Raw genomic sequence first — 23,813 nt, 5'->3', positions numbered from 1 at the left:
CTTTGGCATAGACGTGGGATTTTGGAAACCAAGGGTTGTGGCTGTGGGGTAAGTGACCACTTAAACTGATAGCGGATGGGCACAAAGCTGCAATAAAAGACACAATTTCTGGCGAAACGAGGGACTTGTGCTCCGGTACAATGACACGACCTCGAAATAAACGCTGACACCTGCTGTGTTTATATGTGAAATGTAGTCCAAACATGGCGACGCTTGTATGTTAACGCAGGGCTCGGGTTGCTCCATGGAAGCGACTGGAGCAGCTAATCTCTCTCTGTAATAACGTTTTTGTTTTTGTGTGGCGATTTTGTCATGATGAGCCGTTATATTGACAACATAAAGCCGCTGAAGTGTCCGCGGAGGACAGCTCGGGATGTCTTCCTCAGCCGCGCATTTGTGCCAAAATAAACGGACCGTGTTATATGATGACACAGAGGTGTAAACAACCACAGCAGCCGCCCATCATCGCTGTGCTTTGTCCATGTTTTTAGGACTTTCACCTGCTCAGTGCCGGTCCAACCGTCCGCTGGTCTCGACATCAGCTCGGTGCATTTGCCCAACTTCATTTTTCACGACAGCCACAATGTCTGTTCAACGTCTTAGAGCAATAATGGTCTTATTTCTAATTAGGTAACCCTTATGTTGTTGCACATCTTCAGAATCAGAATCAGAAAAAGATTTATTGCCAGGTATAGTTAACACAATACGAGGAATTTGTTCTGGTGGGTTGGTGCAACATAAATATAGAAAAAAAACCCCAGATAAAATAGAAGATACAAATATTAAAAATTAAATATAAAATATAAAAAGTACGAGTCTAGCAGTGCAAAACTAAACAAGTAACACAAGTAACAGTGCAAGAAACAGAACCATGGAATTAAAGTGTTATATACAAGAATGGTTGGAGTACAAGATATATATTGATATTTATATTGAATTTCACATTTATACAGGTTTGAGGTTTTAGGTCTGAGATTAAGCCACTGCTTGTGTTTTTTCCTGTTTTATTTCAGGGTGGCTCAACAGGAATCCCTTAATATGAGTGATGACAAACCTTTCCAATGTACTGCTCCTGGGTGTGGACAGGTGAGGCATTTCTGTTGTCACAAATGTTACTTTGTGCCACTCTTTCTATTGACCCTGTCTGTGGACAGGCCGGTGGCTGCGTCATACGGTGGCCCAGAAGGTTAAAAGGCTACAACATTTCTCAAAATGTAACAACACTTCACAAAACACTACAGTATTTCAGAAAACACAACTCCCAAAACGCAACAATGTTTCTCCAAACCCGACAACATTTCACAAAACACAACAGCAATTCCTAAAACAAAACAACATTTCACAAAACAAAACAACATTGTGTTTTGGGAAATGTAGTAGCTAAAACATTTTCCAAAACACAGTGTTGTCTTGTTTTGGGAAATGTTGTTTTTGAAGTTGTGCACTATGCCTGCTTGGTCATCCAAGGCGTGATTTTCAGTAAACTGAGGTCATAATTGCAAAAAGAGAAGCTCTCAACCTTCCACCATAATTTTGAAGAGGCATGAATGGATTCTGGAAAATAATTTATCTTATTTAGCAAACTTTAGCACGTTAAATCATTCAACTGCTCTTAATCTTGTTTTTTTTTTAAAAATTAATTTCAAAACTTTTACTTATTCCAGAATGTCCTTACACTGTGGTCTAAAGATATTTTTTTAAAATTATTTAAAAAATACTCTTTTGTATTAAAGTGATCTTATAAAGTAGGATTGTATGTGGTACGTATCTGTAGTCAGTGTATTATATACATTTGGAGAATATATATAATACATTGTCCAGTTTCTATAGTTGAAATTGGCCACATGCAACTAACTGAAGACATGATGTTTGTTGGTCACTGTGCAATAACCCTTTAAGACCCTCAGCAAATTGGATTTATTTCTCTCAAAAACAACGGAAGAAGGCAGTGAGCAGTGAAAGAGTAACTGACCCAAAACTTTGCAAGAAATTAGGAAAAAGCACAAGAAAATTACTTGAAAATTAGTAAAAATAAGAAAAAAAAAGAAAGAAAGTTTAAAACACAACAATGAAGAAATGGTCTGGAGAAAGTGGTTAAAAATTATAATGATTTTGTAACATAATTTTAAATATTTAATAATCATAAATAAATACAGTTTTCCCCTAGCTTTCTTCTTTTTTCTAGACATTTTCCCCTGGCCTTTTAAAAATAATTTTCTAAATCTCCTATTTTCTTGCAATTATGTGAAACCTTTATTAGTAAGTTGCTTACTGCGTTTTTTTCCATGTTTTTGAGAGAAATCACACCAGTTTGCTCGGGGTTCGCAGTTTTAAATATTTGTGAAAGGTATTTGAAAGCAGCACAGGGGTGCAGGTTTTAAAGGTTAAAACTGTTAACAGGTGGTCCACACCTGATCCATGCAGATCCTGTTTCACTGTCCTGTCTGTTGTCGTGTTTTCTAACACAGAGATTTACAAATGAGGATCACTTGGCTGTCCACAAACACAAACATGAGATGACCCTGAAGTTTGGCCCAGCAAGGAACGACAGTGTCATCATTGCTGGTAAATGCTCTTACAGCTGAGCCACTTTAACCAAAAGTAACTGACACTTTACTGTGTAGTCTTTGCACTGAAGGTTTATCTCTATTGCAGACCAAACACCTACACCTACCCGCTTTTTGAAGAACTGCGAGGAGGTCGGACTCTTCAATGAACTTGCGAGTCCGTTCGACCATGACTTCAAAAAAGTGACTGAAGATGACATTAAAAAGGTTCCTCTTGTTATCCTTGTCAGCAAAAGTCATCTGTTCTCTGCTCGTCCCATCGTTAGCATTTATATTACTGACCTGTTTTATTACGATTATTTTTTTCTTACTCTTTTGTAGTTACCGCTGGATTTGTCACCTCTCGCTACGCCCATCATACGCAACAAAACCGAGGAGCCCACAGCTATCGAGGCTCATCGAGATAGCCCTCTGCCTCACCCAGAATCTACTACAAATGATGACAAGGTGAAGCCTCTGAATCAGCTGTTTCTAGTATTTGTGCAGAGAGTTTACAGTAACACTTGTTCCTCTGCTTTGTGTTCTTCATAATTTACTCTGGAATGACAGATCCACTGGTATGAATATAAATGTAATAAGAGATCAAATTATTCGCTTGTTTTAATTTGACTTTTACTCAGCACTTCAATAAAGTTAACACTTCAATAAAATATGCTAACAGTTCTGCACAAAGTTATTATCCAGAGAAATTCACTAGAGATATGAATTACACTAAAAAAAATTTTTTTTTCATTTATTATGCTCTTTTATGCCTAACATTGATAAGAATTTGGCCTTCCTTTTTTTCATTATAAGAAGTCATTTATTTAACAGTCTGGTGTTCATTAAACACTTCCTGCAGCTAAGGTCTTGTATGATGTTTCCAGGATTTATCTTTGCAGCCAGCCTCACTGCCAACATCCACTATAGTCCATCCTGCATCCCTCCAAGTTCCCAATGTACTTCTAGCAACCTCAGAGGCTAGTGTTGTAATACAGCAAGCTCTCCCATCACCAACATCTAGCTCTGTTATTACGCAAGTCCCATCCACTAATAGGCCTATAGTGTAAGTAACTCAAAACGTCCATTTTTTAAAAATCATAGTTTTTTTTAAAGTCATCTTTCTTTTATTTAATGCATTTATATTTGTGCAGTTTTATCTTGGTGAGCTCATATTTCACGAGGCATGTGCTTGTTTTGTGTTTTGATTCATTTGCACTTTTGCAGGAATTTTTATTTTTTTGGCTGTAGACCTCATAAATCTCATCTTCAAGAACAACATCAGCATTGCTCAAATATGGACTCATAGCTCAATTTTTAAGTGTTTAAACAATCAAAGGGGTTTCCACATTTTAATCCCAGTCACTTCACCAGGCCCTTGTACAGGATTATCTAGTTTATTGAGCCGCTTTTTATTCAAAACACAATTGAGATGTGACAGATATGGAAACAATGTATAAACTTTGGTAGATGTCGTCACCCAGCCCTTATTGTTAAATAAATGCAGGTGGGTGACAGCAGTGGATCACAATGAGAGGCCACGTTGAATATGGCACGCCTGCACAAGTGGTCCGAGAATGATTTTACAAAGAAATGGGAACTAAACAAACATCAAAATTACATGAAAAAATAACCACAAAAAAAAAAAAAAAATAATAATAATAATAAGAGTTTAACTACTACCACTTCCTTGTTTTCATAAAATAATTGATATACATTGAATATTAAAAATCTGGTAATTGCAGTGACACGTGAACAAAGATTATGATGTTTCTTACTCTGAATCTGTGTTTAGCGGAGTATCCTCGGGCCCGTACCACAGCAATTAAAGAGCGACTTTGCCAGTTTTCAACCAGCTTTGTATCATATAAAAATGGGCAGTAACTTCTCTCTAACTTACCAGCGCCCAGATCTTCCGGCTCATCACTCAGCTCAAATCCACTGGATCATCCAGCAAATTTTTGCTCGCTCTGGGGATGTTGCTCAAACTACAGATTGTAAAAAACAAAGAGTATAGAAGTTAATCAAGAGAGAGCCCCCCCTCTTTCTCTTTCTGTGTCTCAAAGATCAAACGATGAAACTAGACAGTGTTGATCAAATATAAACCGACATTCTGTTACTGTATTACCTGTTTTTTTTTAAACAGATTTTAGGACGCTTTCGGCTTTAATATGAGTGTGTGAACAGAAAGTGAGAGCCATTCTGTCTCCTGTATTGTAGAAAAGCCAGACAGATGATTTAGTGGAAACCCCATATGTTGGACCAAACGAGAAGTCCAGATCCGGGCAACACTGATGTCGCCTTTTGGGTCTAATGTAATAGAAAATATTGCTTGAACCTGCTATGCAACAGATGTATTTTTGAGTTGGATTTTTTTGTTCCACTTTATTTCCATAATTTGTTGCTTGATTTTGACACGATGTTGGTGTATTAGTAGCCATCCTTGTCTTTAATTTGTGACAGATTCTGTTTTCTATGTCAGTAACGAAGACGTTTATTATTTTCCTCACTGGGATTTCTTCTCTCCCTCTCTGCAGCCCGGTGTCTGGCACCTTCCCTGTGCTCTTACAGCTGCCTAACGGCCAGACCATGCCAGTCGCTATTCCTGCGTCTATTACAAGCTCAAGTGTACATATTCCAACTACAATCCCCGTGAGTGTGCTGCTGGTTATAATTTTAATGTTATTAGACTTTTCTGATAATTTGGTGACTATTTGATTAACAGTATCCGAGATAAAGGAATGCACGTGTTGACCTTTACTCACTGAGCAAATAGGGATGTCATTAACAAGTCTTCGTTGACAAAACAACCTCACCTCAAGGTCCATTTCATTGCTGTTCTAGAGCTTTCTTTCTTATCTGTGTGAGTGTGGTTGAAATCCGAGTTTCAATGTTAGCAGTTGTTGTAGACGGTCCAGCATGTTATTGTGCGTGAGTCCCTGTGTGTATGTCCCGCCGGCTATCTCATCCCCGCCTCTTGCAATGTGCTCATACAGCAGTTACCGCTGATAACGCCGTCTGACCCACAGCACCGTTACCCAGTCCAGTTTACACGGTTCGCTCTGTCAGCACTGTTATGGTTGTTAGCGCTGTTAGCGCTGTTACGCTGGGCTCACACTGGATGCGGAACAGCTGCAAAGCGTGTTGATTTGTCATGGAGTGCCGGCTGCTTCCTTTCGGAGCTGTCTGACCATTCACACTGGACGTGCTGCGGCCCCAAGCTCCATGGCAGGCTTACGATCTGCAGCAGTAGTTTCAGCATCTGGTCTACTTGTTCTGCGAGCCACGAGCGATTCTGGCAGTAAAACACATTATAAACTCTATTATGAACGATATAAAGGATATATTAGATATGATATAAATGATCTTATCATGATAAATGATAAAATATGCATCCACTGCTTCCACAATGCTTGTCAGTTGTGTCTACAGAGAAGGAGAGAGGTGAGTATGCACACAGACACGCACACAGGGATGCACGCACGCACGCACGCGTGCACACACTCACACACACTCACAGACACAGACACACAGCCAGAGACATGCTGGGTAAGTAGGGACAGAGAAACAGGGACAGAGCTCTCCGTGTGAAACGAGCAGGAGAGTTGCTGCTCACCTGCACTTAGAAATGGGCTCCTGGTGAGAATGGCCAGGTGACTGCTGATCAGCTGCGGCGCGACAATTAAGATATTGGCCGCTTCTGCAACCGGTGTGAACCCAGTGTTAGGCCCAACCACCTACATGTTGAGAACTGTGTGCAGCCAATCCCAGCTCACACTTTTAACCATAGTTATGCTGCGAGTGTGGCATATAGTGCCCTTCAGGTTTTTGTTTTTTCCTAAGCACTTGAAGGACGTCTCATTCATATTGGCTTCAAAGTGCAGTGTGTAGGATTAAGGCGTATTTATGGGCTAAAATGGTGTATAATATTTAAAATTATGTTTTCATTAGTTTATCATCACCTAAACCTGTTAGTAGTTGTGTTTTCGTTACTGTAGAATAAAAGACTAAAAAATAATAGGTCTAGCTTCCGTGAGATCACCCATTGGTTTGTCGGCTGCCGTTTTGAAGCCTTGAGTTCTCCGTTTATGCTGTCACTATCTTGGTTTTTGGAAACAGAAGTGCACATTTGGGCGAGAGGTTGGAGCTGTTTTGGAGTGAGGGATGGATCTTACTGAGAAGCCGAGGACACTATTGGCACCGGCCTGTCACTCAAGCTGTTCTGTTTGACATTAAGTCGGCCTCAACTTTAAGACTTAATAAAACCCTCCCTCTGCACAGTTGTCATGGAAGTTGAAATTAGCTATAGAGACCAAAACTGTTTTGTGCACCAGGCTGTGAACATGTTTATTTTTGCTCTGACGTTGGACATTTTAGCATTGATGTCTGTGGGGATTGACTGACTTCTGGAGGAACTATGTTTTTAGCACTTTTGTGATGGCTTCCCATTTCAACCCTGGAGTTTGCCGCTCAGACCAAACACTGGCTCTAGACGGAGCCATTTGTGTTTTTTGCATTGGCCTCCGTCGTTCTTCCACTTGCTCGGCACACGGGAGAAGTTTCAGTTGGTTGCAGTGTTGCAACCTAACAGCTACATGCCACTAAATCCTACACACAAGACCTCTAAAAGCTTTAGAGTTTGTTCTTGATTTTGAAAAGAGCAAAACAAAACAATTTCCCCTCATAGTCCATGAAGTAGCCATTCTGGAACTTTCTCCAGAACAACCATAAATTGAACCTTGAGGTGAGATTGTGTCGTCTGCTGCTCTTTCCATGGACAAGAATCGACTAACTAATAGTGTTCCCATGGTCATGAAAAACCTGGAATAGTCATGGAATTTCACAATCTTATTCTCCAGGCCTGGAGAAGTCATGGAATTAGTAAAAATCATTTAAAGTTTGGTAAAAGTCATAGATTTTGTGTGTGTGTGTGTGTGTGTGTGTGTAATAAAGTTAGTTGTTAGAGTAGTCTTTCGTGTATTACCTTTCACATGTCGTAACAAACATGATCAACTTTAAGATACTGAAAAATGTTGCTGTCTAGTTTTCATACAATAATTAATATTTCGAGCCTAGCATACCATACAGTTTTGTTCCATGAGTTTCTGGGTCCTTGAAAAGTAACAGAATAGTTTGGAAGTTTTGCCCAAGAAAATGCATGGGAACTTTGAACTAATGAAAAAAAGCATTTGTTTTATCAAACGGAGTAATTTCAGATCACTAGAGTGAGTCCAGTGTGTAGAATAACACAGTTGTTGGCCTGTGTCAAATCATTTGATGCTTTCCTGGCCAGAAGGTCACTTTTTGTTTCTTACTTTTTAAATTTGAAACGTCAGACAATTGTTCTCATCAGTAAAACTGAAGGACTTCCAAACGTGACATTCAGATGACTGCGCTGTACATTAATACCACCTATTTTCTTTGCACTACTTGGACAGAGGGACTATTTACAACTTTGGCACCCCAGATTTGGCAGTGAATTCAGAGCTGAAGCGGCTGAGTGAAATAATGGACTTTAGAGTACAACCGTGTGTCACTGTGGCAAAGACACAGGATTTGGCTGAGGTGCAGCAGGCTCCGGTCCAGGATACTTTTCTGCCATTTGTCCTTGTACAATTAGAATCAACGCTCTTGATTTCTGGCAGAGCAGATAGATGATACTACTAATGTGTTTTGCTAACCAATTATAACTGCAACCCATGACAGTGTCTCATAAAGGAAATATGTTGTAAATGAAGGTCTTGGTGTTTTTTTTTTTTTAACTCCCCCATGTGGAAGCTTGTCTTGTTGTTCGGTGTAGTCCTGATTGTCTGTGTGGAACACTGAGCAGCAGATGATTATCTCCTGATAGCAGCACAGCAGGGAAAAAACCTCTCTCTTCCCAGTCTGTGGGGACTGGGAAAGCCGTTGACAAGTAAAGGAGGGCAAAAGTAGATGGAGAACATGAGCCACCAGTGGGCCTCCCTTTTACTCGATCACCCCCCCCCCCCTCTCCAGCTCTCCCCACATCCCTCCATCTCATTGTCAGCGGCTGCGAGAGGAGGCCTGGCTCTGGCCTTCCGACTCGTGTCTCTCCATCCTCTCCTCAGCTTCCCTGCCCATATGCTCTCACGCAGGCAGGCAGAGGTTCATTAGCGTGCACACTGCATCTCCATGTGGCGCTGCCTCCACAAAATAACAGGCCATCCAACCTAATGAGGCTGAGATATGAGGAAACTCTGAGAGCCTGCCGTGGCTGCGTGTGTGTGTTTTTGTGTTGTGTGGGAGCGCCGCCTGCCTTTTTTTTTTTACTGCAGAAGACTAGTTTTCTCTGTGCTGATCTGTCTCTGTGTCTCTGCCGTCAGCTTGTCAGACCTGTCACCGTAGTGCCTAATGTCCCCGGGATCCCAGGACCTCCCTCGCCACAGCCACAGACGCAGCCACAGCCCGCCCAATCAGAGGCAAAGCTGGTATTAATTATCTCTTCTTTTACATCAAGTATTATTTCCATGTTGAGTCTGTTGTTTGAGTGAAATATTAACAACCACCGTGATGAGGGAGGTGGATGATAAGTGACCATTCTTTGACCAGATGAGGGTGCCAGTGACAGGTTGGGTCTGAAGTATTACAAAATTTTTAATTATTATCCTCTTTTCATCAGTGGAATACCCATCTGTATTTTACTCTCTCATATCTCGTTAAAAATGTATTACTTTTACTGACTTTTTTTTTTTTTCCAAAATGCTCGACATTTGCCGGTTCTAGCTTCTCAAATAATAATAAATGATAGCAAAAACTGTAACTTTATCACATAGTACTTTCAACAGTTTTTTACAGATTTAGTGAGTAGTAGATTAGCCAATTAATCAATCAATAATTAATAGAATAATCCTTTTTGCCTTTTTTTTTGTGCAAAATCCTTAACATTTGCCGGTACAAGCTTCTCTAGTATTTATAAATAATGACAATACCTGTAATTTGATATCAGCTTTAATGCAAAGATGCAGTGCTTATCAAAATAGCATTAAAAACAATGTTATTCTAAAAACAAAGATGAATCTTAAAATAAATACAGTTGATAGCTATACCAGTAAAATCAAAGGATTTGCAGCAAGTGAATATATTTTGGTTTGGGACTTTCGGTCTGATAAAACAAGGCATCTAAAGATGTCATCTTAGACTATGGAAAAGTTTAATGGGCATTTTTCCTTATTTTCTGACATTTTATAGAGAAATTAACAAAAAGATTAAAAGCTTAGGTGACAAATAAAAAGCAGATGAATTGATAATGAAATATAAAATTAAGAAAAAAAATCTTTGGGGAGAAGATGGTCACAGCAGTCTTTTAATTCGGTCCTCCTGTGTAGAAAGTGAAAGTTGAAGGGCAGGGATATGAAGTGTTGTGAGGGAGATCAGTGGCAATGTGATGAAGCACGGATCACAGAACCTGTAAGTGTTCGCAGCATGCTCCGCCCGTGGAAATTAACAGATAAACTGCAGAGAGGAGGTGTGTGTGTGTGTGTGTTGGGCGGGAAGGATTGATCCTGACTGGCGAGGGGGAGTGAAGGGGGGGGGGAGGGGGGGGGGGTTGTTGGGGATCATGGGGTATGGAGATGACAAACGCGGAGACAGCGTTGTGCTCTGCACGCCGTCACCGAGGCCAACCGGAGGGGGGCTACCAGCGAAAGCCAGCTGGGGGCATCCTGGCACACGCTCAGCGAGGCACATTAAGTCGGCCTCACCCTGCATGGAACCTTTTGTTCAGCAGAATCCTGCCTGACCTGCACCCCCTCCTCTCACTCCCGGCGCCTCCCACCGCACTCAGCTCATCAGCAAACACCTAATGAGCCCGCGTCAAGAAAACAGACCCCCGCTCAACCTGCCTGCTCCCCGCCCCCACCCGGCTCTCAGGGGGCGCAGAGACGGCACTTTACAAGGACTGATGATGCTGCAAAGACCACAATAATGATAATTAACTTGCTGAATTTAGAAGATTATGCTGTTAATTAGTTGCAAAATAAAGATAAGTAATATAGTAGCAGATGGTTGAATAACACCCATGAGATGGAGGGTTATTACACTGATGAGGTTTCCATGGCAGAGATGAAATATGAATCTGACTGGCTTTTCCCTCTTTCTATGGGCCATTCCAAGAGAATAATATCTTGTTTCTGCCAGAAGAGCTTCTGGAAGGGTATTACACGATAAACTAATTTGGTAGATAGATTGGTCTGGCAAAGGTAGTTGTTAGAATAATGTGGTCCTCTGTTTTCTCATGTAAATGTATTCCCTCTCACTTTGTTATTGCTTCGAAAGGCTCATTCACTTTCACCTTGTTTGCTCAGTGTTTGATACGAGAGGGATTGGCCTGTGAATCATGGACACCAATCTGGGGAGAAATAGTTCTGTGAATGGGCCGTGTTTGTGTGCTGCACACGCAGTACCTGTACATGTTCAAAAATGTACGTCTTTTAATAGTTTGGGTCACTTTATGTGCCGTGGGTGTCTGTCACCTTTGGTATCCAGACAAGATTAAAACCTCAACATATTCAAAATGAATGTTTGGAGTAGATCACATGCTCCATCAGAAAGCTCGGTCTTTGCCTTGTGTTTATTTAAATTTTACCTCCTAAAATTAGTTTCTTTTCTATTTAAGTATTTGTTCTTAGTTTATCTGGACCTATTAAATTGTTTTCTTATAGAACCCTATTTTCATAACCTTAATTTTGGGGGAATCTTGAATAAAAAGGTAGCCTTAGAAGAAGGATTTTTCACACAATCTAGTAACCATCCCTAATGAAGTTGGCAGCGATTCCTCCCTTCTTGTTGTCTGCTGACTGCTGTAAATTCAGTAGCTTCATTGAAGCAAGATGTTACAGTCTGTTCATTAGCTGCTAATGCTGTAATAGGTCTGGCATTGTTAGCTATCTTTAGGTACCACTTATCTAAACTTCACACATATTTCATCACATAAAAAACTTCTGTTAGTTTAAAGCTTGTGTTCAAAATGAGCCCACGCAGGGACACTCAACTTGCCTTGCTTTGGGGCCACTGTTGCAAAATGGCAGGAGTCCAGGGGCCAGTCACAGCAGCATTTCTCGGATTTTAGCATGTTTCTAGGATTTTAGGACATTTCTCAGATTTTAGGATATTTCTAGAATTTTAAGACATTTTAATGATTGTAGGTTGTTTCTCAGATTTTATAACATTTCTAGGAGTTTTGGACATTAGGGGCTTAGCTAGGACCTGTGTTGAGAGGTGTGGGGGATCATACACTGGCACTTTTTTTTATAAAAAAGCTTATTTTGATGCTGTTTTATGTACTCTGGCACCTTTTGTATTCTAAAATCACAAAAAATGTGAATCCCTTTATTTTCTGTAAAATTATAAAGTTAAATTTTACAGAGTGAGATTTTCGATCAATAATCATCAGTAATGATATAATGATTGAATGGGTATAGGGAAATAGTGGAACAGCCAGAGCATGCTGATAAATTGGGAAAATTACATCACTTTACTGTAACACAGCATTTAAAACCAGGAAAAGACCAATCAATTACATCTAGTGTGATATCACAGCATCGATATATTATCGACGCACTGCCTTTTTCTGTCTTTACATTACTGAATATAGTTTTCCTCTCCTCATTTCTTTGAATGAACGTGTCATGACTATTTTCCTGTGCCAAATTCTCTTCCCAGAAACTCAAAGCCACGTTAAGCCAGCCGCTTCCTCAGGTAACAAACGGAGATGGTGGTGAAGTCCAGAGCAGCGCCATAACACACACTGCTGCTCCCACCTCTCCTGCTCCGACCCCGACCCCGATCGCGGTCCTAACTCCAGCTCCGGCTCCTCAGCTGCCTGCGACTGAGGAACCTTCTCCCCACTCCCTCCAGCAGCCGGCCACCTCCACCACAGAGACACCTGTAAGTGTCCACTTACAGATTTATTCCTTATCAGACTGTGTTATCAAGGTCAAAGGTGGGTGTCCACTGTACAGTAGTGGTATTTTTTTGGTACTGACTGAAATAATATCAGAAACTATCAAGTACTGATAGATTGTGGTCAGATTTGTTATATTGCATATAATTTTTTCAAAACTAAATAGCTGATTTCAGTTTTGTTTTTTCCAGTTTTAGTCTTTTTACTTTTTCTTATATTGCAGCTTGTTACATGCTCCATTCGAAAAAATACATATTGACAACAACTGAGAAATGTGTTTATATTTCTCAAAAAACATGATGGCACCAAAAAGGTATTATATCAACAGTAATATCATTCAAGTCAGGGGAAAATATCTAGGGAAAATAATCGGGAAAACTTCTTTGGTTTCACTTTAAGGGTACTGGTATTGGTGCTGCTGTCAGTATTATTAAACCATGCCCTGCCGTACAGGCAACTAAACTGAGTACGTAGTGGGATTAGTGACAGTATTATATTATATATATATTATATATCAGTTAAGCGACAAAAAATCCAGGGACTCAGTGTGCAGTTTTCAGTACTAAACAATGATGTCAGCAGGACATTACAGATATGTTGGTTTTGTTCTACCAATCATTGTTTTGTACTGTTATTTTTGTTCAGGCTTCCCCAGCACCTCCTGCACCAAACCCTCCAAGCACAGGCGGCCGGCGGCGCAGAACCACAAGCGAAGACCCTGATGAGAAGCGGCGCAAGTTCCTGGAGCGCAACAGGGCCGCAGCCTCTCGCTGCAGGCAGAAGAGGAAAGTGTGGGTCCAGTCTTTGGAGAAAAAGGCTGAAGACCTCAACTCCGTGAACGGACAGCTGCAGGTGATCTTTACCTTTTCCCCTCCGCTCCTGCATGTAACAGCAGCTTCATCTGTCTTTGTTTCTGTGCTCTTATGCATCAACGTGGCAGTTTGTGTGTGTTTGCATGCATGTCTGTTCATCACCGTGTGCGGTTGGTGTAAGCGTGTGTACGCAGACTTTTCCCTTCTGTGGTGATGAAGTCATTAAAGCCGATTAAGAAGAGCTGCCGTGTGACAGCAGCGGTGTGTGAGCCCTTTACATCGATATGTCCCTGTCAATAAAGATGTATCCTCCAGATGTCAGCCGCGCACAAGCGTGTCTTCGCTTCTGTCTCAGCAGTTTACTGAATGGCCTCAAAAATCTCCTAGGGAAAGGTGTCTTTTTGAACCTTCATTTTGCTGGAAGCAATTAGGATCTGATGCTGACAAGTTCGAAACAGTTCATGTATCCGCTGTCTCTGCTGATAAGTGTGAGCCGGGGGTGCGGCACGTCGGTGTTCCAGACAATTAAATGAGATGTGGTGTTTATTTGCTCACTGTCTTATTTTTGTATAAAAGCGAAGTAAGATTTGCAGAAGGTGGAGGAGAGGATAGATTTAAAGAAAAGTGTTTATGTCATTAATATGCGGTTCAGAAACACCACCTGTCATGCTTTTTGAGATTTTATTTGAATATAGGTAGATGATAGGTGGGTGGGATAAGGGTTTGCTGTTAACTATAAGGAAGGGAACAACATGTGGCAGAGAATAAAAGGGTGCTTTATATGAAGGCATTAATCAGCAGTGTAGTTTTTGTAAAAACCCCCATGCTGACATGGCCCAGCTGATCAGTGAAACTGCCTCTAATGATGCACAATTATTTTAACATCATCCTTAACTGGCTTTTTAATGAGGTGTCAGACCAGGCAGCTCGCAGGGCTCCCAGCATCACCCGAGGCCCATTCGCTCAATTTCGATTAAATCACAAAGTTAGAAACAAGTTTAACTCTTAAAATTCCAGGTATAACGCAGTTTGATGTTACTGTAGGTGGAGTGTGAATGGCAGTATTACTTCAATGTTTTTTCCTTCAACTTCTGGGTGGATGCGTTTGTAAATGCAAACATTTTGTATTTTTACTGCTAAGCTGTAAAAGTAGTTTGGCTTTTTTTTTCTTTAAAATGGATGTTAATATTTCTGACTTTTGTCCACAAGTCTATCAAGCTTTCCCCCTCATAGCGGAGAAGTGGCAGAAATTGAAGGGACTGTGTTTATATTGGCTGTAAATGGCAGCAGCCATGGTGGAGGCGCAGTGAATATGGCTTTGGCTACATGTGATACATACGCTCCTTCCAGCTGTGTTTAAATCTGTCTTACAATAGCTCAGCCCTGCCAACACCAGCAAGACTAAACAGATGGAATCAAATAAATTGGCTGCTTTTAGACTAAATAGATTAAGCCGCCCGTAGTCCTTTAAAGGAGAAGAGAAGGAGCTTAAATCTGCCATTGGGTGTTCTGCGGGCCCCCGGCCGCTCTAAATCCAGTTAAAGTCACCTTCAGCGTAATGTGGCCCTCTTTTACGACATGCAGAAATCCTCGGCTCCCCTGGGAGCTGTAACGACACGAGTGTGTAAATCTCGACAGCATCTACAAAGTTGCAATGACAATCCGAACAGCTCACCTCTGACAAATGTGCTGGTCGGAAGCCAGTGAAGGCCCATAATTATTGTGCTGGAAAAACATAAATGAAGAAGTGCATCATACTTTATTCTGAATTCATTCATCACGCTGTTACCTTTCGCTGCGTTTACTGTGTCTGGTGAAGGAAAGTATGAGTTTATCTGCAGTGATGTAGTGGTCATGTAGCCTTACTGTACAAAGGAGGTCTTGAGAATTTTACCCTGTGATCCCGTTAATCACTGGCATTAAAAGCCCATGGTGGATAAAAGAAATGGCTGTTCATGTAGAGACTACACAAACCCAAGCTGCAGATTTGTGTATATACTATATTGAGCATTTACTGTATGTATGCAGGTTTTGGATCCTGTTCAGACGTATGTTTAGTTGCCTTTTTGGGATCAGACAAGAGCTAGATCAATTAAAGTTGGGTGAGCTGTATTTGTAGATTTTTGTTTTCCAAATGTATTAGTATCCACTTACATGTGGGCCAAAAAGTTACAACAAAAGTTCTAAAATGCTATAAATATGTTTGAGATGATGACAATACAGTGCCATCAAAACATAGTTTATCCACCAGAGGGCACTAACATGTGTAATTTTTGACTGTAAAATACACCGCTCAGTAGAAGCACAAATTTCCAATAGTTGCCACCATCTATGCTAGGGCGATACTGTCTGCCATTTGCTTGATAGCGAGTGTTGGCAGAAAATGTTGTTGCCCATATCCGATCCACTGTTAGTGCCGTTATATGGAATAAAATGAATCGTCAAATATTCTTATTGAACAGCCATATCTGAGTTGACTAACATTATATGAATTTGGTCCATAATGGTCAAATATCGCAATGAGTTTGGGCCTCGAAAATGAAGGACATCAGTTTCAGTGCGCCCCATAGAGACTTAATCCTTGGTAGCGACCAGGGTCCAGTTCCAATCTGTGGCCCTTTGCTGCATTTCATCCCCATTTTCTCTCTCCCACCTTTCATTTACAGCTGTTGTATAACTAAGAGGTAAAAGCCCTAAAAAATCTTTAAAAAACAAGAACATAAGGGTTCAAAATGTATACTAAAATGAAGAAAGGCCCTCAATCATCCTTAAATTAACAGGAATCTGACCTTTATCTGTTTTTTGGGGGAGCCATTTTTACACATTTGAACTACACACACACACATGTCGTCTGTTTGTCTTCATGCTGTAATCTGACACACTGTACGCTCCAGAGTGACCATTTTATTGAGTGCTGCTGTGTGTCTCCTCTCTCTCTCAAAGAATGAAGTCACCCTGCTGAGAAACGAAGTGGCTCAGCTGAAGCAGCTTCTTCTGGCTCATAAAGATTGCCCTGTAACCGCCATGCAGAAGAAATCTGGCTATCACAGTGAGTAATGCTCCATTATTCTCAGCCCGCGGCTTCCAGTGAAATACTTCTTAAAATGAGCTCCAGCTAACCACTGGAAGGACATGTCTTACTTATGGCCAAACAGAGCTATCGATATATCAGATCCCCCTGTAGGAGAAAAACTTTGCAAAAGTTGTGATATTTATGGTCAGTGTGGTTTTGTCCAAGTCTTTTCAAAGGGCCACAGGTGGTATCTACAGGAAACCAATTGTTTCTCCTAATTTGACACCTAAATCAACATTTGTCAGATGAAGTTAAATATCTGCAGGAAGGATGTTCAGAAACCAAATGGTTTGTCAGGAAACTAAGTAAGATATCTGTTTTTTTTTTTACACATACATGTTAATTCAAATGTAACCTCAGCGTAAATACAAAAATCATCTTAAAGAATATTTGAATATATGAGAAAACTCTGTCGGTTTGAAGCTGTGTAATTTAAATGTCCTGTTTTCAGCCTGCGCGGTGTCATCTCCATGCCAGTTCTTGTTCATCACATGGTCTCATTTGGAATCATATCACCAATATTTCTTCGTTTTCCGAGACCAGGGCTCTGTCATTCTGATTTTGCGGTCATAACTCACCTTCCCTCACAGATGAGCCAGTGTGCAACGAGAACAAGCGGCTCTCCAAGCCACCTCTCCACTGTGCTCTAAACGCCTCCGCTGACTTGTATTGACAATGATTGCCTCTGAAATGAGTCCATTAAAGCAGCAAGCTTGACAAGACTGCAGAGCATTCTCATCGCGGGGTGTCCACCAAGCTAGGCTGTTCATTATGCATCCCTTATTGCTAACCATCCCACTGACACACGTCATGTGCATTATGGGACTGATGGTTTCCAGGCTAGAGTGGGCTGTCAGAGCCAGGTCTCATTTGGTATTGTCTGGATTGTTTTTTACGAAGATCCGCAGATGAATTGGGTCATCTTTCTCATGTGCTTGCTGAGGACGTCAGTGCTGTGTTTCTGGACCTGTGTGAAGGATGACATTTGGAGCACTTTTTACCCTGTTTGGAAGGATATCACCTCATCCAAATAGCCCAGTTCATCAGTTTGGCACATGATGACAGGTGAGGTAGATTTTAGACAAGCCGAAAAGGAACGGCAACTAATGTAAGAGTGAAAATAATGTCTGGTAGAAAGGCAGAAAGAAATAATCCAGCCAACCCTCTTTGTCTGATGCGCCTCCACAGGCCGATTTATCCAATAGTTTTAGCTAACCATTTCAACTTTTCATCCATTACTTTTAGTGATATATTTAAAAGGGCGGTTCATCCCTAAGACCAAAAATACATTTTTTTCCTCTTACCTGAAATGCTGTTTATTAATCTAGATTGTTCAGGTGTGAGTTGCAGGGTGTCGGAGATATCGACGGTGGAGATGTCTGCCTTCTCTTCAGTTATACAGAACTAAATGCCACTCAGCTTGTGGTGCTCAAATTGCAGAAAAAAATTGAGAAAACTTAACAGCAATGTCTCGCTCTAGAAATCTTGACCCAGTTACCTAAAGGGATATTTCGCTGATTTTCAACCAGCTTTGTATCTAAACAATGTGGGTAGTATGAGTAGATGAACTTTGGTAAACTTTCCTCCATCTCATCGGTGCATAGAAATCCCTTCTCCCCTCCCATAGTGAAACTTCTCCAAACGATGTTAAATGCATCATTTGGCAGAGTTTCGCTCTCTCTCCGGCTCAAACTACAGGCTGTACTAATGCACTTTTCACTACCTGTGCTATACAGCTGATCAAGAGACCTACCTGCCCCTTACTTTCTATTAAACTCAAAATTCGATCAAAAAGTAAAACTAGGCAGTGCTGATTGAATATAAACCAATATTCTGTTACTGAGTTGCATATTTCTTACCTCAAATGTTTTCAGAAAGATGTTTTAGCTTACTATGTAACTGTAATACGAAATCCGCCAGCCGCCCTCGTTTCACTTGGACCAGCTCACATTACGTCTCCCACAAGAGGGAGCGTCTGGTAAGGCACAATGCATTCTGGTAGGTTTTGTTTACCTCTTGAGCAAAAATATCCTTTAGCGCTGTTTTCTCTGGTCATGTAGCACTCATTTCAAAAGTATAGTTCCTACATCAAACGGGCCACAAGAAGGTCTGTAGATTAACCGATTCATGGTTTCTTGAAAGAGATATTATTGTTGAGATTTTTAAATCTATATTTTTTGGCGCTTTGAGCACCACAAGCTGAGCATCATCTAGTTCCATTATAATCAAGAAAAAGCGGACATCACTACGGCCGATATCTCTAACACTGCAACTCACACCGAAACAATATAGACTGATAAATAGCACTACGGTAAGAGGAAATATATGTGAGTTTTATCTACTATGCTACCAATAGTTGGCTAAAACTCTGTAAAAGTTTTATCCATTTCAACCATTAATCCATTATATTTATCTATTTGATTTCAGCCATTTATCTATCGGCTTTCCCTTAATTTACAAGTGTTACGGCTGACTGAATGTTTTCAAATGAAATCATAGTTTCTGGGTTTTTTTTTTTAATTAAATGAGCTCCTCCTCAATCTTTCCATGTGTACCTCCTGGCAATTGAGTAAGTACCCCCTGAGGCACGAACACCCCTGGTCGGGAATCACTGAAGTAATCGATCTTGTTAATTAGTGAAGCACATTATTTGATCCAGACTGATCCGTGGCCCTCGCTCATGTAAAGGCCTCATCAAACCCTTCATTTTCTCACTGTTACACATCCCGTAAGACTACGCTGCCCCTCCAGACCTGGTAATACCCTTCATCGTCCTGCCCAGGCATAGCCATGGCAGGTGGGAGGAAATTACCCAGACTGCCCCACAAACAAGCCAGGACATGCTTTCACTTGGCACACAAAGCTGTCCATCTGCTTACAGCTAACCCCACTTCAGAAACCAAGAGAGCGGGAAGAAGCTCCGGCTGCCCAGGGAGCCCAAATTTCAGAGTATTATGATATATCAGACAGCCACCCCTTAATGTCGTTAGGAGTAATAATGCTCACTTGAACATGGAACAAAACCACCAAGCTGATTTATTCTGAGGTTGACCTTCTGCATAGTAAAACAGCGAGGGAGTTTATAGCGCTTTGACATTCACTTGCACTAAATCACGCGGTCAAAGTCCAGTCCAGGAAGGCAGATGAAGCCTCTAATGTGGAGACATTTGTATTGCACTTTAATTGCTCCTTCCTGCTACGGAATCTGTATTTTACATTCTCAAACGCGAAACCCAGTCATTAATTACAAAGTGCCATAACAAGTGACTTCATATCATTAACAATATTAATTATCACTGTGCTCCTTATTCCTTTACGAAACAGAGCATGAGAGTAGAGTCTTTTTTTTTCCATCAGGATCCAATTAATTCAATGCAACTGCCTAACAGCTGGTGGCATTTCGACTCCAAGTCTTCCCTACTCTCCAGTGTGAGCATCATTAAAATCAGGTGCTGTAATCATCTGTCGCTGCAGTAGTTGGCAAGGTAACAAAAAACAAATGAGGATGCAGTTAGGGATGGGAAACACTGCCACATGCCCCAGAATGTAATGTACCCTTATGATGTGGGTTTAAATTGACATTGGAGCTTTAATTAAAGGAAGGGCTACAGAAGTAGCATTATGGGGATTAATGAAACAGTTTGCATACACCACATGCAAATAGCTGTTTTACATCTGATTAGGCCGACATGACAAAGCTTTACCGAACCTTTGTGGATTGTATGAGGTAAATGCAGCAGGTAAACAACAATGTGAGTAAATCCAAACATTGTGACCAGAGTTCCTGCAGATCCTTAAAAATGTCTTAAAATATACCAAATTAATTAATCCAGAAATAAGGCTTTAACTGCTATTTAAATATCCTAAATCTTCAGCATTTTGTTTTTAAGACCAAAGACCCCTCAGCTGAAAGGGGGAAGGAGGAGGATTTATTGTATAAACATACTTTTTTGCAGTGCATTCAGTACTAAGCTATTAAAATGATTCATGATTTATATATTTATACATTGTGTTTGTTTCTGAGTTGGATGTTATTTAAGTGTCTCTTGCTTAAAAAGTTACAAAATGATCCATTGAGGCTCACATGAATCTGAACACCTGAAATAGTATTACAGCTAACTGACCAGTGAATACAAATAGGCCAATTTTACTTTGCTTTTATCTTGTTTTCATTTTAAAGTGTATTTTCACACTTAAGAAAAAGAAAAAAAACCTGAAGTAACTCTGAGGACCCCCTAAGGGTTGTGGACCCTTTCTTGAAGAGCAAGGTCTTAAGGGACATAAAAAAAATGATTTTATAAATCTTTTTTTGTTTGGATGTAGCTTTTTAAATCTCAGAATAATTCATAACATCTATTTTTTTTATTATTTACCAAATGCCCTTGCATTAAGGTCACACAGATCAGGATAGTGGAACCATCAACACGTTTTTTTTTTGGCTGGGAAGCTCAGAGTAGATGATCCGCTGTCTGCTAATTAGCTGTCATTGCACCCTCGACAACATCAGAAAGAACAAATTCAACAAAAACTGGGAATTAAACCAAGACTTTGAGGCCTTGCTGAAATCAGTACAAAGTAATGCAGGAGACACAGGAGACAGTGTTTTATGCAAGAAGTCCTTAAACTCGGCACGATGAAAATCTAACAAGCAGAGTGAAAACACTAAACCACCGAGAAAACTTGCCAAAAAACGTAAGGTATCTCCCTCTTAGTATCGTACACACGGCTACTCTGAGATCTTCATGCAGAAGTCTTTTGTCAGCTCAGGAGTCTCTGCTGAAAACCAAAGGGGACCGAGCGTTTGCTGTGGAGTGATCTGGCTGAGGAAATCACTTTGGCCGCATCAATGATCTCTGAAGCCGCTTCTTTAAACATCCTTTTATCAGAGAGACTTTGCTGATTTTAGTTGAGATTTATGTCATTTATTTCCTTGGCTTATATACACCAATGGTTTTATCATTTATTTTTTAAAGCCGCTGTTTTTATGACAGTCATATAAGTCACTTTAAATTTTTTTGCCCTCTGTAGCACTTTGTATGTCCATTTTGAAAAGCATTTTATGATAAAGATTATTATTACTCATATGATATTAACCTTGTCTTTAACATGCCTAGAAAGTGTTCATTGTTATTAATTAATTAATTTATTATTAATATTTTGAAAACATTTTAAGTAGAGCATATCACTTTTTCACTGGAACAAAAAAAAACATGTTTTATGTTACATTGAACATTTGGGATAAGATGTCCCTAACTCATTGATATAGATTCCTGTTTTGTTTGTTTGTTTGTTTTGTTTTGTTTTTCTCATTTTGATTACTTGATAATTGGTCTTAAATGTCATTTTGAGTGGTGTTCAAAAAATTAAAAAGTCTAAAATATTTATTAATTTTTTTTAAATATTCATATTTTTAAATTTAAAGTAGATCATCTAACTTTTTCAGTGAAACAAAAAAACAAACATGTTTATGTTACAATAAACATTTTGGCCAAATTGTCCCTCACCCCCTTTCTTTCTTTCCCCCCCTCAATTTTAGTTATTTGATAATCAGTCTTAAGTGTCATTTAAAGTGGCATTATTTATTTATTTTTTTTCAAGTCTTAAATCTAGCCTGCTTTGAGCTGTAGAAACTTTCTGCAGTGGTACGAGCTTCTTCAACGTTTTTTTTTTCATCTTTTTTTCCAACACAGTCTCTGACAAAGACGAGAGCTGCGAGGAGATGTCCATTCCCAGCAGCCCCCAGAACGAGGCCATCCAGCACAGCTCCGTCAGCACCTCCAACGGGGTCAGCTCCTCCTCCACGACCCCGGCCGTCTCCGCCCCATCCAGCGCCACCACCACATCAAACCAGAGCACAGAGGAGACCCAGTCTCAGCCTTCAGGGAGTTGATCGTCCCAAACTGTGGCCGAGTGTTGACACTGGAGCGCCGTCGCCTCCTCAGCGTCTCTGACAAACAGAGGAAAGGGATTCTCTCTCAGCTTCAGTTTGGACCACCGTGTTGTTAATTTATTCTTGATAGCTTGTTTATATTTGGTCCATTTTGTCCTCCGTTGGCGATGCTTTTTTTAAAAATGCAAATGTTTTCTCTAGAATTGATGAAGACAAAAGAACAGGCACTTTAGGTGTAAAATGTAAAACAAGTGGTTCTAAAATGTTTTGTATCTGTGCAATTTATTTATTAATCTTTCTATATTTTTTTTTATTTAAAGGCTGAAGGTTTGATCAGTGAGTTGTTAGAGACCAAACCAAAGTGTGTTGTGGTTCATTTTTCTTTTCTAAGCACTATGTTTATGATGAAGTTACATAAAGAATTGCCACCTTTTTTTTTTCATTAGCTGCTTTTTTTCCATTTTGCACATTTTTGAGAGATGACGGGTTTTTAGAGTTCGAGAGTCCACATGTTAAGTACTGGCAGCTTTTTAGAAGTAGATTTGAATACTGTCACATTACACACATGTAAATGGCTGAATTAAAAAAATTCTGTGAGTGAGATCAGCTGTAGTTGCATCGTGCAGTTTGAATGTTCGAGCTCACCTCTGCTTGTATAAATAGTCTTAAGGAGGCGAGCTGGTTAGAAACGTGTGTTATTTCATCGACATTCCACCTGTAGTCTGATTGTTCCTGAAGCAGTGATTGTAGGATTGCAGTACCTTTTCCATTACTCAATCTTGGTGACTTCATTCAGTGCCATTAATGTTTTTGTATACATTTTTAATGCAGATTAGCTTGAGTTTAGCTGTTCTCTCAGATTAAGGGTCTCATAGATTCTCAGTAAGAAAATATCTTGCTCCGTATACCGTCTTTGCTTTATAAGTGACTGTTTATGGCTTTAACGCAGAACACTTAAGGACATCATGTTGTTTTCATGGTTGCAATTCTCTGACATTTTTAGAAAACATTGTAAATAACATCAATGATACATTGTACGTGATCTTTCTAGGTGTTATGTACTTTTTTTTTATAGAGTAGTCTCTGGTTTCAGTAGCAGAGCCCTGTTGATCACACGTTGGCAGTTGATCTAAGCGATGTTTCAGTCATTAGGATAGGCCTCTCTCTGACTCCTGTCATGTCAAATTAAAGCATTCAGATGTGAACTGGAATCGCATCTTGTATATTAGAGTAACACTACTACCGCCTGTAAGAATTGTGAGCATTTCATCATTGAAAATAATAGTAGGAAGCAAATCACACCATGAAGTCAATTTGCCTTTTTCTCTTAGTCTGTACTGGCTTACTACTGTGTAGTTTTACGAGAAGCTAACACGTTGTTTTCTTAAAGTATGATTCTTTTTTAAGATTTTACTGTTATGTGCTATCTGCATGAGATAATAATTCTCTGCGAGAATTTTAACTGTTTATTCGATAATGTCTCAGTCAGATAAATATTTAAACAAGTTGTTTCAACTTGAGTTGTGGCTCTTCAGTTTATAAAAGCTTTGGTTCTTTGTTTTACCTTAAC

General features: G+C 40.1%; 1 protein-coding gene across 2 annotated transcripts; it reads left to right on the top strand.

Moving 5' to 3' along the window:
* atf2 (activating transcription factor 2) lies at window positions 1-23,511 on the top strand. 2 transcript variants are annotated; one of them, XM_042494866.1, is made up of 12 exons: window positions 1-48; window positions 1,014-1,086; window positions 2,469-2,565; window positions 2,656-2,774; window positions 2,889-3,014; window positions 3,434-3,612; window positions 5,084-5,198; window positions 8,891-8,995; window positions 12,228-12,452; window positions 13,114-13,320; window positions 16,224-16,329; window positions 22,044-23,511. In XM_042494866.1, the coding sequence occupies exons 2-12, from the start codon at window positions 1,039-1,041 to the stop codon at window positions 22,241-22,243; spliced, it is 1,527 nt and encodes a 508-aa protein (XP_042350800.1). In that variant the 5' UTR covers window positions 1-48; window positions 1,014-1,038; the 3' UTR covers window positions 22,244-23,511. The 2 variants fall into 2 exon arrangements, with proteins under 2 accessions (XP_042350800.1, XP_042350801.1); XM_042494867.1 differs by lacking the exon at window positions 8,891-8,995.
* The last annotated feature ends 302 nt before the right edge of the window (window positions 23,512-23,813 follow it).

This window comes from Plectropomus leopardus, chromosome 10 (genome assembly GCF_008729295.1).
Source record: "Plectropomus leopardus isolate mb chromosome 10, YSFRI_Pleo_2.0, whole genome shotgun sequence".
In the NCBI taxonomy this organism is placed as follows: Eukaryota; Metazoa; Chordata; class Actinopteri; order Perciformes; family Serranidae; genus Plectropomus; species Plectropomus leopardus.
Note: the sequence above shows the minus strand (reverse complement) of the source record. Positions and strands in the feature narration are given on the sequence as shown.

Excerpts from the sequence above, each read along its gene's own strand:
- atf2 (XM_042494866.1), top strand. The coding sequence starts at position 1,039 with ATGAGTGATGACAAACCTTTCCAATGTACTGCTCCTGGGTGTGGACAG. Across the intron at positions 1,087-2,468 it reads CTGCTCCTGGGTGTGGACAG|AGATTTACAAATGAGGATCA; the intron begins GTGAGGCATTTC and ends TTTCTAACACAG. Across the intron at positions 13,321-16,223 it reads CCGTGAACGGACAGCTGCAG|AATGAAGTCACCCTGCTGAG; the intron begins GTGATCTTTACC and ends TCTCTCTCAAAG.